Source organism: Pteropus medius, unplaced genomic scaffold, assembly GCF_902729225.1.
Source record: "Pteropus medius unplaced genomic scaffold, Ma_sr-lr_union100, whole genome shotgun sequence".
NCBI classification, from domain to species: Eukaryota; Metazoa; Chordata; class Mammalia; order Chiroptera; family Pteropodidae; genus Pteropus; species Pteropus medius.
In genome coordinates, this window is record NW_024346692.1 from 2,876,983 (window position 1) to 2,891,447 (window position 14,465).

At 33.4% G+C, this 14,465-nt stretch overlaps 1 protein-coding gene across 1 annotated transcript in view; it reads left to right on the forward strand.

The window, feature by feature from the left end:
* The window catches only part of PTPRO (protein tyrosine phosphatase receptor type O), an 82,579-nt gene that overhangs the window by 20,135 nt on the left and 47,979 nt on the right, over window positions 1-14,465 (forward strand). Inside the window, exons 7-11 of the mRNA XM_039876433.1 lie at window positions 4,321-4,441; window positions 4,774-4,967; window positions 5,868-5,979; window positions 9,476-9,627; window positions 10,752-10,872. Of these exons, the coding sequence (XP_039732367.1) occupies window positions 4,321-4,441; window positions 4,774-4,967; window positions 5,868-5,979; window positions 9,476-9,627; window positions 10,752-10,872 (700 nt within the window). The remainder of the gene's footprint in view (window positions 1-4,320; window positions 4,442-4,773; window positions 4,968-5,867; window positions 5,980-9,475; window positions 9,628-10,751; window positions 10,873-14,465) is intronic.

The window sequence follows — 14,465 nt, forward strand, 5'->3', positions numbered from 1 at the left end:
TTTCATTGAAATGCAAACATGAAACTGTTAAGGGATTATAGGCAAGGAGACCACTATTTAAAATAGAGAGTGGAAACTAAACCCCTGTGCTAGTTGTTATCTCAATTACTACAAGAATGTTTAAGGATTGTGTTATTATACCAGCATCATCTGCTGTTCCACTACACATGCCCACAAGCATTTTCAAATGAAAAAACATCCATCCGTTCAAGAAGTCTCAAAAACTAGCCTACAGTGATTTCACCATTAATCAAAGGAATCTAGAGGATGTTCTCACCAGGAGTGGTCTCACTTGGTTTTATTTCCTAAAGCAATCATTACCCAGAAAGAAAGAACGAATAATACTTCTTAAGTTTTATATTCAGTGGTACTGCGATTACGTTAAATAAAAAATTCAAAATACAGCTCAAAAATAAAGGTAATTCTAAAACCAAACACATATTAACAATTAATGTTTCACTATTTTATAGTTTTGCTCTCCCTACTGAGCCTCTTTCATCAACTGTACCACAGGATCATTGCTTTATTATCTTACCTGGATCATCCACGATAGTCACTGCTAGTACTCTGTGGTAGGTAGGTCCTGTGCGAGATGCTAAGATTAAAACAAATTTAGTTTGAACCTTAATTAAGTTCGTGAAACTTAACATCTGGTCTTCTGTATAGGTGTGTTGTACCCATTAATTTGTATTTGTCCTCATCATGTATATGGTCTTCGTGTCTGATTGTTGTTTCGTATATTAATTTGTATGTGAATGTTCATGGGAAAAGGAGTTTTCTGATGCTTCCTCCTAACAACTGTTTTAGTGCTATTCATTCATCAGTAAGTATATGTTGAACAAAAAGTCAGTGCTCAATTGGTGTTATATAAAGGACTCAGCTGATTCTTCAAAGTAAATGTGCTTTTGTCATTTTATCCAAAGATTCACACACAATCATAAATTTCAGAATTAAAAAGCATTATATAATATATGTATGCATATTTTTTTGTGTGCTCTGCCTTGGTCCATAAATATTTTGCGATAATATACAGGAATGTATAACTAAAGGACAAAATCAGAAGAAAGACAATCTATTAGATTTACAAATAAAGAAATTGTAGAGCTAAGAGGGCAAATATTTAAAAGACCTGCCCAAAGTCACACAATTATTTAGTATCAGAGCTGAGATCAAGACTCAAGTGATTTGACTTCCAGGCCACCACTGTTTCTGTTAGGTTGTATGTGCTACACTGCTCATCTTGACAGTCAAGAGTAGTGACTAAATGCATAGATTCCAGTGTCAAACCGACATGGGTCTCAGACCTGATCTTAACAGATACCAGTTACGAGTCTCAAGGCAACTTTCTTCATCTCTGTAAGTCTTAGTATCTTAATCTGTAATATAAGGAGAAGCATATCCTATCTCATAGAGTTATAATAGAAATAAAAGACTTGATGCCTAATGCGAGTGCCTGAAACATAAGTGTGCAAAGAATTGTCAATTTTATCATTCAAACTTAACTGGATGCTTTTTGAATCAAGGGAGGTAGATGAAACAGTTCTAGAGGTTCGTCATAAAAAAAAAAAACAACTGAGTAATTGTAACAAATGTATAGAACAGAGTTAATGGAAGGAGGATCACATCAAGTAGAAATAAGACCGTTTCAGACTCAAAGGAATCTTCATTATCACCTAGTTCAATCCTGTTATGTAACAGTCTATCATGTATTTTCTGTGCTGTCGAGTACATCTTTCTTCCTACTTCTTTAACCAAAGAGGGATAGGACTGGTGCCTACTTGGAAAGACATTGAGCTGAACTGAATTCTCTGTGATGGAAAGTAAGCTAGTCAAGAGAAAGGAAATAATGGACTGCAAAGATGGGGTGAAAATTGGGAGAAGGGTATGGAATGATCTTCTAAAGAATAAGATACATATTATTCGGTAAGTAGAATGAAGGAGCATTTCCTTTTCTAACCTTCAATATACCCACAAGGAGGTCCAGAATAAATAAAAAGAGATAGAAAGATAGAAGTATAGATATAGGCTGGTGGCTCACTAAAAAATTTAAAAATAGGGTGAGGAGGATTGGTGTTTATGATTTGTTATCAAGTTCATTTGCAATACTATTACCCTCTTCTCATTTTTAGTATTGTGATATATATAGATAGATGATAGATGATAGATGGATGGATGGATAGAAAGAAAGAGAGAGAGAGAGAGAGATGATGGATAGATAGTGGTATATATTCACATAGTTGCTTTTTATTTTTAAAAAGTGTAATTTATTATAATGGCATATTTAAGTGGTTATGATTCTAGGTAGCCATTTAAATAATCGGAATCAACTAGTGCCTAAAATATTATCTAACCAAAGGAACTTTAACATCATCCTGAAACGGTCTACATTTTTTTGTGTCATTCTTAACGAGTGATTAATGAGCTAGATCAGCATTGGCAGGTATGATAAGATACTTACAATGTGTTGTTAAGTTTAAAAGTTTGGAGCAATGTTGATGGTATAGCATCTATATGGTTCAATATAAAATTATGTATGTATGTATGTATTGAGGAAGCTCTGGAAGATTGCCCTCCAAAATGTTGGAAATGATGGGAGGAGGACACTACTTCCAATTTACTTCACTTACTCTTCTACTGTGTGAACAATTTTTACAATGAACAAGTATTTGTTTTATCACTTAAAACGTATTTTAAAGAAATAAAACAGCACTGCTTAGTTGTGCGTAACATATGCGCACTTATTCATAGTATATCTCTTCCAGAAATGCTCTATTGGATGAGGATATCAAGTTGACTAGCATTGCTAGATAGCTTCTAGCAGAATTAAAATTCTAAAACATGGACAAGAAACCCTGATATAAAAGAGTGTGAAAAGGAAAGAAAAAGTGGAATGACAATTTATTAATTCAGTTTAATCTTATTTTGGTCAAATTAATGAAAAAGAAATTTTGGTATGCTGTTCCCCCCACTTATGTGTAGAGCAAGTTGTACCAATTAGAATTATATAATTTCTACTGTTTAGAGTCAGTTTCTGATGTCAGAAATGTTTTAATTCAATTCATATCACCAATAATATGTTTATTCTTAAAATTATGATGAGACTTTTAACAAAATACATTATAGCATAGGTAAGCTTTCAACAATATTGTTATCCATTGATTCATGCTTCTTCCTGCAGCAGTTTCATAGTTAAGTACCCTAGAGGCCAAAAAGTTGATAAATAATAAGAGTTAACTTTATTGAAACTTTGGCTTAAGCATCCTCCTTACAACTCAATGCAGTATATAATAGTATTAGCTAGGGTTTACCAATGAAGAAACCAAGGTAAGAATTATTTTTAAAATTATAAATTATGAATAAATTCCTATGCTTATATGGGGTAGAGTCAAGATTTGATCTCAGACAGTATGAATAGAGAAACTGTGTTCTTTCCACTAAGCAAGGCGATCTTAATATCAGAAGCACTAAAGGTTAAAGCAGCACACCTCTTAAGCTGTTAGTTGAATCATCAATCCTTGTGCACACCAGCATTTGGCTTTAATGGATACATTTTCTTCATCTATCTGTTCTCACTGTTTTTCTCTACATAGTATTTGTTACATAACCAAAAGTTTTAAAAAAGTACAGTAAAGAGAAGCTCATCAAAGTGAGAAATATTCTCTACAACATTATTGTATAGGGTCACAATAGCCTTGCAAAGTGCTTACTGCTGTATCTCGATGCTTAGCCTTAGGACTTGCCTGTAGTGTGGATGAGAGGTCACAACGCTAGGCTTCTAGTCCCAACACCGAATCTAAATATGTGACCTTTACCAATCTCTGGCTTTACTTTCATGATTTATTAAATGAGAGAGTTGGACTCGATAATCTCTCAAGTCATTTCTATCTCTATAATTGGATATTATATGCTTCTAAGTGACGAGGGACTAAAGGCATTCCTGCACTGACCTTTGTGTGTAATCAGCTGACACTACAATTTAGGATGTCAGATCATCCTTGTGGAACTGCTGATTTGATTATGGTTAGAAGCTGATGTGTCTCTAGTGTACATAGTTACAATTGACATTGATGGGTATAAAGTAGTTCACGGGGCTTATTAAGTCCAACCGTAGAATTTGAATGTTCTGGGCTCCCTTCAGTGTTCACATGAACTATAAATCATTCTAATTTAGAAATCTGACCTTCCCCAGCATGAGTAAAGTCTTTTGGATTTCAAAGGCATCTGTGGTTCTGCAAAGCGTCTCTGAATTCAATTTTATCCTCTGTGTCACATTCTAAAATTCCAGCTGTAAATAAATCCTATTGGGTGTTTGGTTTAAAGGTGAACTCAAGCAAATCTGTTATTGAAAATCTGGTTCCTGGTGCCCAATATCAGGTTGTGATGTACCTTAAAAAAGGCCCTTTGATTGGACCACCTTCAGATCCTGTGACATTTGCCATTGGTAAGTTGCCAAGCACAAGAATAACTTTATTAATGTACTCTTTGGAGAGGTACAATGTCCAAGTTCAAATTATTATCATATATATGGGTGGGCCATTCTTGTTCACCCAATATCCTACCTTTGGAGTAATAAACTAGTACAACTGTATAGCCGGAGGACATCCTTAACATTTATTACTAGGGAAAAAAATCAGAGGCAAATATGTTTGGTTTTCAATGATTGTGTCAGACAAGTGAAAACCCTACTTTTTAAGTAGAAGTTCGAAGCCATTGCTAAGATATTAAATAATCCTTATTGGCTTTCTTTTTTCATTCCCCTTCCCTTCTTCTTAGTTCCAACTGGAATAAAGGATTTGATGCTCTACCCCTTGGGTCCTACAGCCGTGGTTTTGAGCTGGACCAGGCCTTACTTAGGAGTGTTCAGAAAATACGTAGTCGAAATGTTTTATTTCAATCCTTCAACAATGACATCAGAGTGGACAACCTACTATGAAATAGCGGCGACTGTCTCCTTAACTGCATCAGTGGTAATCTCTCCTTAAGCAGCTGTCACACTCTCTGTGTAAACAGATGTGCCTGTACTGTATGTACCAAATGTCCGTAAAAGGAATCTGTAAAGTAGATTATTTTATAAATATACACAGGAAGCTTACTCTTTTCAAGGTTTTTTGGTTGTTTCTGCTTTTAGGATTGTTTTTTGGTTTTTTTTTTTTCTTTGAGAGAGGAAAGGTAAATTGTGTGAAAATAGCTTTCACCCCAAATTGAGTTTACTTCTTTCTGTGCCTGAGAAGAAAAACACAAGAGATTACCTTTTGTCATTTAATAATTAGTTGGCACTGCTTAATTGTAATAATGACATCTACAAGTCAATTAAATACCTATAGTGTCAGATCATTATAAGACGCATTTCAAGAGAGCAGGTAAAGATTGCTCTTTCTAAAATTTGAGTAATTTTAAAAATGCAGGTGACTTACAGGTCATGCATGAAGTACACAATTGTCCTCTACCCAGATGATGACTCTAGTAATTGCCACCCATCAAGGACACATTTTTATGGTCCAAGCTGAGAGAATACAGAGTCATGAAAGTCATTTGTCTTAGAAATAAGGAAATGTGTACTTTCGGTCATTTGCAAATAAGGACTATTTCACTTTGTTGTATAACTGAGGAAACTAAAAAATGAAACCAATATTTGAAGCATTCGATTCTATACCTTTGAATCACTTTTTAAAAATTATATTTTTGTATATCATCTCCACCCCACCTCATTCCAAAAAGAGTTTTTTATGGAGAATTTGGAAAATACAAAAAGGCACAGAAAGGAAAATAAAAATTACTTATCAATTGTTTTTATGGCCTAGTAGATGTAACTCTATTACAAAAATATGATTTCCTCATTAGTCCTTTGTCTCCTTGCTTTTTTTAAGAGAATAGCTAACCTGTTGCCAGCATGGTACTACAACTTTCGAGTGACCATGGTGACATGGGGAGACCCAGAATTGAGCTGTTGTGACAGTTCCACCATAAGCTTCATAACAGGTGAGTGGTGTGTGGGAAATGGTTTCCTGAGAAGAAGATACTGTTTTGAGAAAATATCTGCAGAAGGTGCTAATCATTCACTCAGGACTGAGTGAGCATCAGTTTCACGGAAGATAATATGCTTGATTCTAAAAGTTCATTATTTGTTTAAATGATAGCCTTTAAAAATTAAAATATTATTTTTATTCTGAATTACTGTCATCGATTTATCTTTATTCCTAGTCACTGCCCTTGATTTATGTGCCCCTGTTTGGAATTGATTAGAATAGAGATGTGGCAGGCAGAGCTTTCAGCTTAACATTGCACTCAGTTGACTTTACCCATTTGATTATATCTGCTAAAGTGCCTCCATTTCCTTATTAATTGAGCCTTTTTAAAGTCACAGGCTGAATGAAGTATTGTCCACTGCAGGAGTTAAAACAGGCTTTGGAGACAGGAAGACCTGGGTTTGAATCGTGGCTCTGTCTCATTCCACATGTAACCTTGAGCAAGTTAATATCCCTAAGCCTCAGGTTTTATTTTTTTTTTAATGTGGAAAATGGGGATAATAGTATTTATCATCTGTTAATGTTTATTATTACTTCTCAATTAAGTAAGCTGCTTAGCAAAATACATCACGTAAAGATTAAGTAACTTAAAAAAGTTGTTTGTGTTAGATCTCAGAGTCTTAAATTATGTAGTTCATTATCACATAGCAGAGCCAATCAGAGGTAGCAATAAAAAGGGGAAATTCATCAAAGAGACATTAACCCTGGTTGTTTGAACTAAGATTTTTAAAGGACTTTTGGTTGGACTACAAGGCTGTAATTAGAGTCGTACTAAGAGAAGAAAAGAAAAATATTTTTAGGTGAAGAATAATTTTGACAAAATATTTTCCTCACTGGACAGCTAGATTTGCTCTGTTGAAATTTATAAATTAAAAAAGCAATGGAAAGAAATTAATCATATGTGAATTCTTATATTATCAACTTTCATAGTTCATTATTTTTCCTTACCAGCCAATTTCTATAGCTCCCTTTGTTCAAGAAGGGAGAAAATACCAATTATTAACAAGCCCTGTGTTATACTTTTGGATGCATTAATAACTGCATATTTAATTATAGTTAAAATTCACTGTATCAATAATTCATACAGTTTAACTTTATTGGGATTAATTCTCTGAGAATACTCTTTCCTTCTCCAACAGAGCAGTGCCTGGAAAAAGCCCAGACTTAGCATGTGAACACTTGATTGAGTAGACCTGGCTCTACTAATTTTTGGTGTTAGAACTTTGAGCAAATTATCTTAACTCCTGGAATTCTATTTTCTCTTTGGTAAAACTCAAAAATATTACCTAACAACTGGCTAATAGAGCAAAACCAAGTACATTAGAATTCTTTGTAGTAAAGCAGAACACCAGCTTGATAGTCATTACATTGTCTCAGAAGAGGGGCATTGGGAATGAAATATTAATAGGAATTGGAGTTCTGGACTCCAGCGGTTTAGGTGTGCCTTTCAAAGCTGGGAACTGACTGGGACTAGGCAAAGATCACGATATAACAGTTTGGGCAAACAAAGCAAGTCTGGATGCGTAAACTGTGGTTAATAAGCAAGCTACATGCCTAAGTGAGCAGTCTTGCCTTCAGTAAAGTGAACTTTGGTAATTTCTTATTTTTCCTGGAACAAACTACTCAATCATGTTGACACTGGCAGTCCCTAGTCTTATCTAAGCATGTCGATAACAGATGGTCTCAATTCTCACTTCTATAAAATGGACATAATAATACCCCACAAGACAGTATAAGAATTAAATGATATAATGTAAATCATTATTGAAACATAATGGTAGCTGAGTTTACTTTTATCCTTATTTTTTAAACTAGTTAAAATTTTAGCTTTTTTTTTCTTTTTTTGCTTTTCTTCCCTTATTTCAATTTGAAAACAAATAAGAATCTCATACTTCACTTCTCTTCATTTTTAATTGTAACCCAAATTGCCAAACTGTGAGATGAAAGAGGAAACACAAATAAAATATTTTAATAAGGTATGATTTATTAGAACCTCAAGTCTACTATCTTTGTCAGGCAACTTTTGAAAGTCAAGTTCATAATTATGCTGGCGTATCAAAAAGTGTTTAATAAACAAATAGTGACATCTTGTGGTCCGTCAGCAATATGCTGGATTTTAAAGTAACAACATGGATTATAAGAATCTGGACACCGGTGAGGGGGAGAGATATACTTCTCGGTTTGCAATTTTAAATATGTTTTTTTGTCCTCATTAGAATTAGAACACGAGAAAATATCCTTTGAAGAAATGTAAGTATAGGTACTTGTATATAATGAAGTACATAGAAATATACTAAGAAATTATAAAGAAGCCAGCATTATTAGAATATTCTGAACTATGATGTGGGTTTGTGCTATTGTTGATATTTCAAAATTTTATTGTCAAACGTATAGAAATGCTACTCCTATTTCACATGAAATAAAAATGTTTTTTACTCTCTACATTACAAATCTCTTCAGCAAATACTTTTCTTTCCAAGCATAGTTAGTCATGAATGTTTGTTTTGAGTATTAGTAGCATATTAAAGAAAATAATTCTTTATGATTTGTAGAAATTCTCCTCCAAATATTTTAGTTGGTTTTATGCTATAACGTGGAAAGGGACACTTTCTGTCTTCAAACCACCATACGCTTGGAATTTAAATTCAACTGAGTATTTGTTTCTTAAAATCCTCAGAATTATCAGTTACTTTAAAAATAATTAAAATATACTTTCACAGCTCATATATTGTAAATCCATGATGAGCTCTCATTCCCAATTGGAAAAAATTTTAAAGCTTAAATGTGTAAGAATTTAAAATAAATTAATAACTTCAATGTTAGAGAGAATTTAGCTTTGTAGCATCATAAAAAGTCCTTTCCTTCCCTCCCTTAATACTTATTGCAGCAGCATTTATTAAGAGCCTACCTTCTGCAAAGCACCAGGCTGGACACTGTCAGTAATGTTGTCTTACTATTTTATAGAAATGATATTTATTTTCTGTCCTTCTACTCATCAATCCTACTGACCTTTATTCCCATAAACATCTTTTCTGCACCACAATAAAAAAGATTTACTTTTACAGGACCCCGGAGTTTCCAGTACTTCTTTGAAAATAAGTTCACCGATACCTAAGACTATTAATTTATTAATGTAACAAACATAACCAAACAAATGAACATTTTAGAAATTTTATAACTGTAAAATTTGTATAAAAGACCATGATATTCTCAGGTACAGGCTATCTTGTGTCTGAGCCATAAGGGTGGGGTCCCATGAAACAAGTGCCCGCCATGTTCCAACAACCTTCGCTATGGTACTGAGAGGCCCAGGATTCCCTAGGACCATCATGTGGTGTGAATTTTTAATTCTTTAATTTAACTCTATATGGGGTTTCATGCTTTACTGGTAACTCCTTTAATTATTAGTAGTCTGTTATACTAAAGCGTTCCACTTTCCTCTCTTAAAGCCCCAGTTGCTCCAGAAATCACTTCTGTAGAATATTTCAACAGTCTATTATATATCAGTTGGACATATGGGGATGACACAACTGACCTCTCCCATTCTAGAATGCTGCACTGGATGGTCGTTGCAGAAGGAAAGAAGAAAATCAAAAAGAGCGTATGTTTCTTTGAATCTTAATTTTGGGCATCTGAACATTAATTTGCATAAACTATGGAAAGTCATTAAGCAAACATTTACTGAGACAATTAAACAAATGTGTATATTATATTTGGTACCGTTTTAGGCTCTGGAGACAGGATAGTGAACAAAAATTAAATTTCTTCTTTCATAGAGCTTACTTTTTAATTTTTAATAGTGAACTATAATAGTTTTACCTATCGATTTCACTGGTGTTTAAAGTTACAAGTTGATCTTTTCTTCAGTATGCCAAACGTTTTCAAGAAAAACACAGTGAACAAATTTCAATATTTTTTCTGTATATCGCAACATCTAAATATTTGGGTATGTTGAGAATACTGATTGTTTTCTCCTGGTTTATTAAGCTTTTTGACATTGTATTAATTAGGGTATAGACTAAATGACTGTAATAAAAAAAAAAAGTGGCTCAAATAAAATCAAAGTTTATGTCTATCTCTTGCTAACCCAGGACAAACAGGATATCTCTGCTGTAAGGGATCATCCGGGGTCCAGATTCTTTCTCTCATGTAGCTTCAGTTGCCACTATATGTAGTCCTCATCTGCACAGATGAATCTTCATTATCATTACATCTATAGTCCAACCTGCAGGAAGGGAAAAGAAAGGACATGGAAACCCAGCACTTACAATCCATTGGTCAGCACTGGGCCGCATGGTCCCTTCCAGCTGTAGGAGAGGCTGGGGAATACAATTTTTAGTTAATAAGCTAAGTATCTATAGACATGGCAAGGTTTCTTCTGAGTGTCTCAGCTAGAGCCAAGAGAGGAGCAACCCAGCAATTGTCTTTTCTAAAATTTGATGAGTATGAGGAAAAATATCAGAGTAATATCTATTCCAAACAAGGGAATTAACTGTAAAAATGTTTTGGTATGTATTATGCGTGTTTGAGCTACTTTGCATTTGGCTCAGTTGAGGGATTTATATCCTTTCCAGAGGAAATAACATATTTAGAAGGTTATAATCAATTGTAGATTGCAGCACAGAACAGAGAGGTTATGCCTGCGATAGCCCTGTAGTTGTTTGGAATGGTATTCTAATTCAAGTTTATTAGAAGTTTAAACCCTGGATTTTACTAATCTTGCAGGTAACACGCAATGTCATGACTGCAATTCTCAGCCTGCCTCCAGGAGATATCTACAATCTCTCAGTAACTGCTTGCACTGAAAGAGGAAGTAATACCTCCATGCTCCACCTTGTCAAGCTAAGTAAGAAAAGCACATGAGTGTATATGTGAAAACAATCTTTTTGGGAGAACTAGTGTTTGCATCTCTTGGTTTTGCATGGTTTTCTCAGCTCAATGCAGTAACGGAAAAACTACTCCCTGTCTTTTTAAAATGCAAAATAGTTTATACTACCAAAAGAATATGTTCAACTTAGTATAAAGTTCAGTGAGTGTAATGTTTACTGTATTGGGAGAAAGGAATATTCACCATTCATAGTAAGGTTAAAAGAACCAAGGAGTCTCAGGATTTTAGAGACAGAAAGACCTTGGAGATTATCTAGTGCAGTGTACTCAACCCTATCAGACGCCATTCCCTTTTTATGTAACTATTATGTAATGTTCCCTTTAATGCTTTCAATTAAAATTCTTAGATAAAATAACTCACATATCGAGTTTTTAATTTTGACATAATGTCCTAGCTGTAATATAATATCAAGACAAAAGAAAAATAACTTATGAAATAATGTAGATTCTCTGAGTATATGTTTAGATATAACTCTTCTAAGAGTCATAATGAATTGCCTAATGAGTACACATTATTAAAATGAATAAGTTTGAGTTCACAAGAAGTCAAAGGATCAGTATTTCTTCCATATAAGAAGTATAAAAATAAATGTTGAAACAAATTTATATTAATTATAAATAACTGAGCAAGCATAAGTACAGGTACTAGAATTAAAATAAGTAATAGGAGACTATACCTATTTACATATGATGAAAGAAAAAGGGAAATGACTTTAATTAAAGATAACATATCAAGAAAAGTAATAGGCTATGGGTGAGGGAAAATGAGGAAAGTATGATATTCTTGAAAATAAGCTGGAATTTATCATATAGTGTACTGTCAAAATAATTATTTATATTTAAAATACAATTAAGAAATGATAATATGTAACATAAAGTACACCTTCTACATTTGATAATCTACCATGTATTGAGGTATATATTTAGTTTCTGATAGTTAAAAGGACCTCAAAGATGATATTCTATAATTAGCAGCAGGCAAAAGAAGATGGATTGGCAAAAAGTTGTGTGGTAGATAGACCTTTTGAGGCACTATCAGTGTAAGAAAGGCAACCCCAAAATAAATGTATTTCAATTCAGTATGTAATTTTCAAAAATTTTATATTTTGAAAATTAAAGGTATATAGAATGGCAGTAAAATTATTTTCAAAGCAATGCATCTTAAATCACTGTTTTAAACATCTGTTCACTTATACTCTGTGTCTGACTCTACTCATAAGAGTCTCAAATCATCTGTTATTACTTCTACTCATATGTGCAGCTATAAGTAAAGACTGATCCAGGGTGTTTTATTAGCATCTTAAATACCATGAATAGACTTGTTGGCAGTGATGTACCTTTAGAAAACTCTTACAAAATCCCAAACAAAACAAAGCATAATCTTTCCTCAGTTTATCTAATAGTTACATTTCTCTGTAATTCAATGCATAAAACACTGTCTTAATTTTTTTGAATTTTATATTTGTCATGCAAAAACTAAAGTTTTGCACTGAAATCTTTTAAAATTAAATAAGTAGTTAGAAATACATGAAATATTGAATAGACACTACAGGCAGAAAAAGTAAATGACTGAGTAATTTTTAAATAACATCTTAATTTCATTTAAATATTCTTCTTAATGACAATGATCTTCTAAATTATTTTACTTAACTTCTTGAAAAAAAAATGTCCAATATTATTACATGGTAAAGTACTTGCAATTATATTTACACTAGATTTATTCTGATGTGACACCAGAAAGTCACGTGAGATGTGGGACGTGGGATGATTTTTCTGTGTAGTGCTTTCTTGATCACTGCAAGACATCTAGCATTTCTGTGCCCTGCTCATAGAAGTCTAGTTAATAACTTCTGTTGTGACTATTAAAAACATTTATGCAAATTTCAAAACACCCTCAAGGGGGCAGTACTGCTCCTACTGAGGACCTACTGTAGAGTTCAATTTCATGCACTTCAGCAAATCTGCTCTTCTTCCCTAAAGGCCTGTACTTCAATTCTAGGAATGTGGAGATCATCAGCTTTCAACATTGCATTACCTTTCTATTAAGAAAAAAATTAGCTTGCCTATCAATTCCAACCATTATCTGTAATTTTGTCCTCCGTATAAAAGTCAAAACTCATTTCCAGGTCACTGAAATTACTTGAAGATTACGTTTGTGTCCCCCTTTCGTTTCCCAAGCTTTATTATTACTGGTAGCTGTGTTTCTCAGGTCTTTGATGTTTTATCCAACTTGTTTGGTTTGTTAGTCTTCCTTAAATTGCTAGTTCAGAAGTGGTCTTACTAAAGTAATATTCAGTGAGCCTATTGCATGCTTCACTCTCATTTTTATGTGACATTATGGATGATCTATTAAGCGAGTATGAGTTAAAGTCATGAGCTGGTACAATTATACTCACACAATGTAGGAGTGTGAGTAAGAACCATGATAATTTCCCAAACTTATCATGAGGTTTTGAGCCTTCATATCTCCTTGTTGAAGACAGGACTACTTAAACTTGTTTAGAAAGTTCCTTCAAAGTTTTTAAGAGGGAAAGGCAAGTTCCCATAGAAATTATTTCTAATGAATCACAACTCTTAGAATCAATAAACTTTTCCTTGTTGGTATCTTAATATCAGACAAAATATTGCTTCTCTTATTAGTCTCTGAAAACAAGACTATCTGTGTACAATGTGCCTGTCCTCAGCCATTTTATCCCCTGAAAACTAAATAACCTTACTTTTTATTCATTTGTCTAAAGGTCTATTTTCTTATTCTACTAATTGCATTTTTGTGTCTTATAAGCTCTTTCGATTTCCTATAGCACAAATGCCTTGCCTACTATGGATGCTCAAAAGATACTGAATTGAAATTACAGACCTCAAAGTTAAAAATAATACCTTAATTAATATTTAACCAAATAAGTTTCGCCTTTCAGAAAAGTGAAAATATTTTGTTTTAGTAATAACTGAAATGTAATTACTTTTTCTTTCACAAAATTTTCATTCTAGTCATTTTATGTTTCTTTACAACATTCATTTGGTGCACATAGAAATCAAATTAATTCTAATTTGCAGAAAACTACAACTTCAGCACACAGATTTTTAGGACTTGCTTGAAACAGAACACTGTTGTTGAACCTAAGACCAAATCTGATTGAACTAACCCAAGTCAATTTCTCTGTGACAGAGACCTCTTTGGAATAGCTCTGCTTTCTGTCATGAAGGGGAAGATCTACATCTATGGAAATAAATCAGACTATCAATGAATTCAATATAGTATGAATTAATCCAAGGTGGCATGTGCAAGGAATAGAGCCCTCAAAACAGTTGCCAAAAATTTTAAATTATTATGTCATTAATAAACATCCACAAGAAGACGTACCAATAGTAGTACTGTTTGTGGGACTTTGAACCAATCATCACATTAAGAATTTTAGGTTGCCAGAAGTTTCATGATAGTATAATGGTATGTGATGACAGCTCTCTTTGGCAATCAATGCAAATGTCAATCAAATATGCACTAAGACTCATCATTTTGCTAGATCTCATTGGTTGGCATGCAACTGTGGCTTT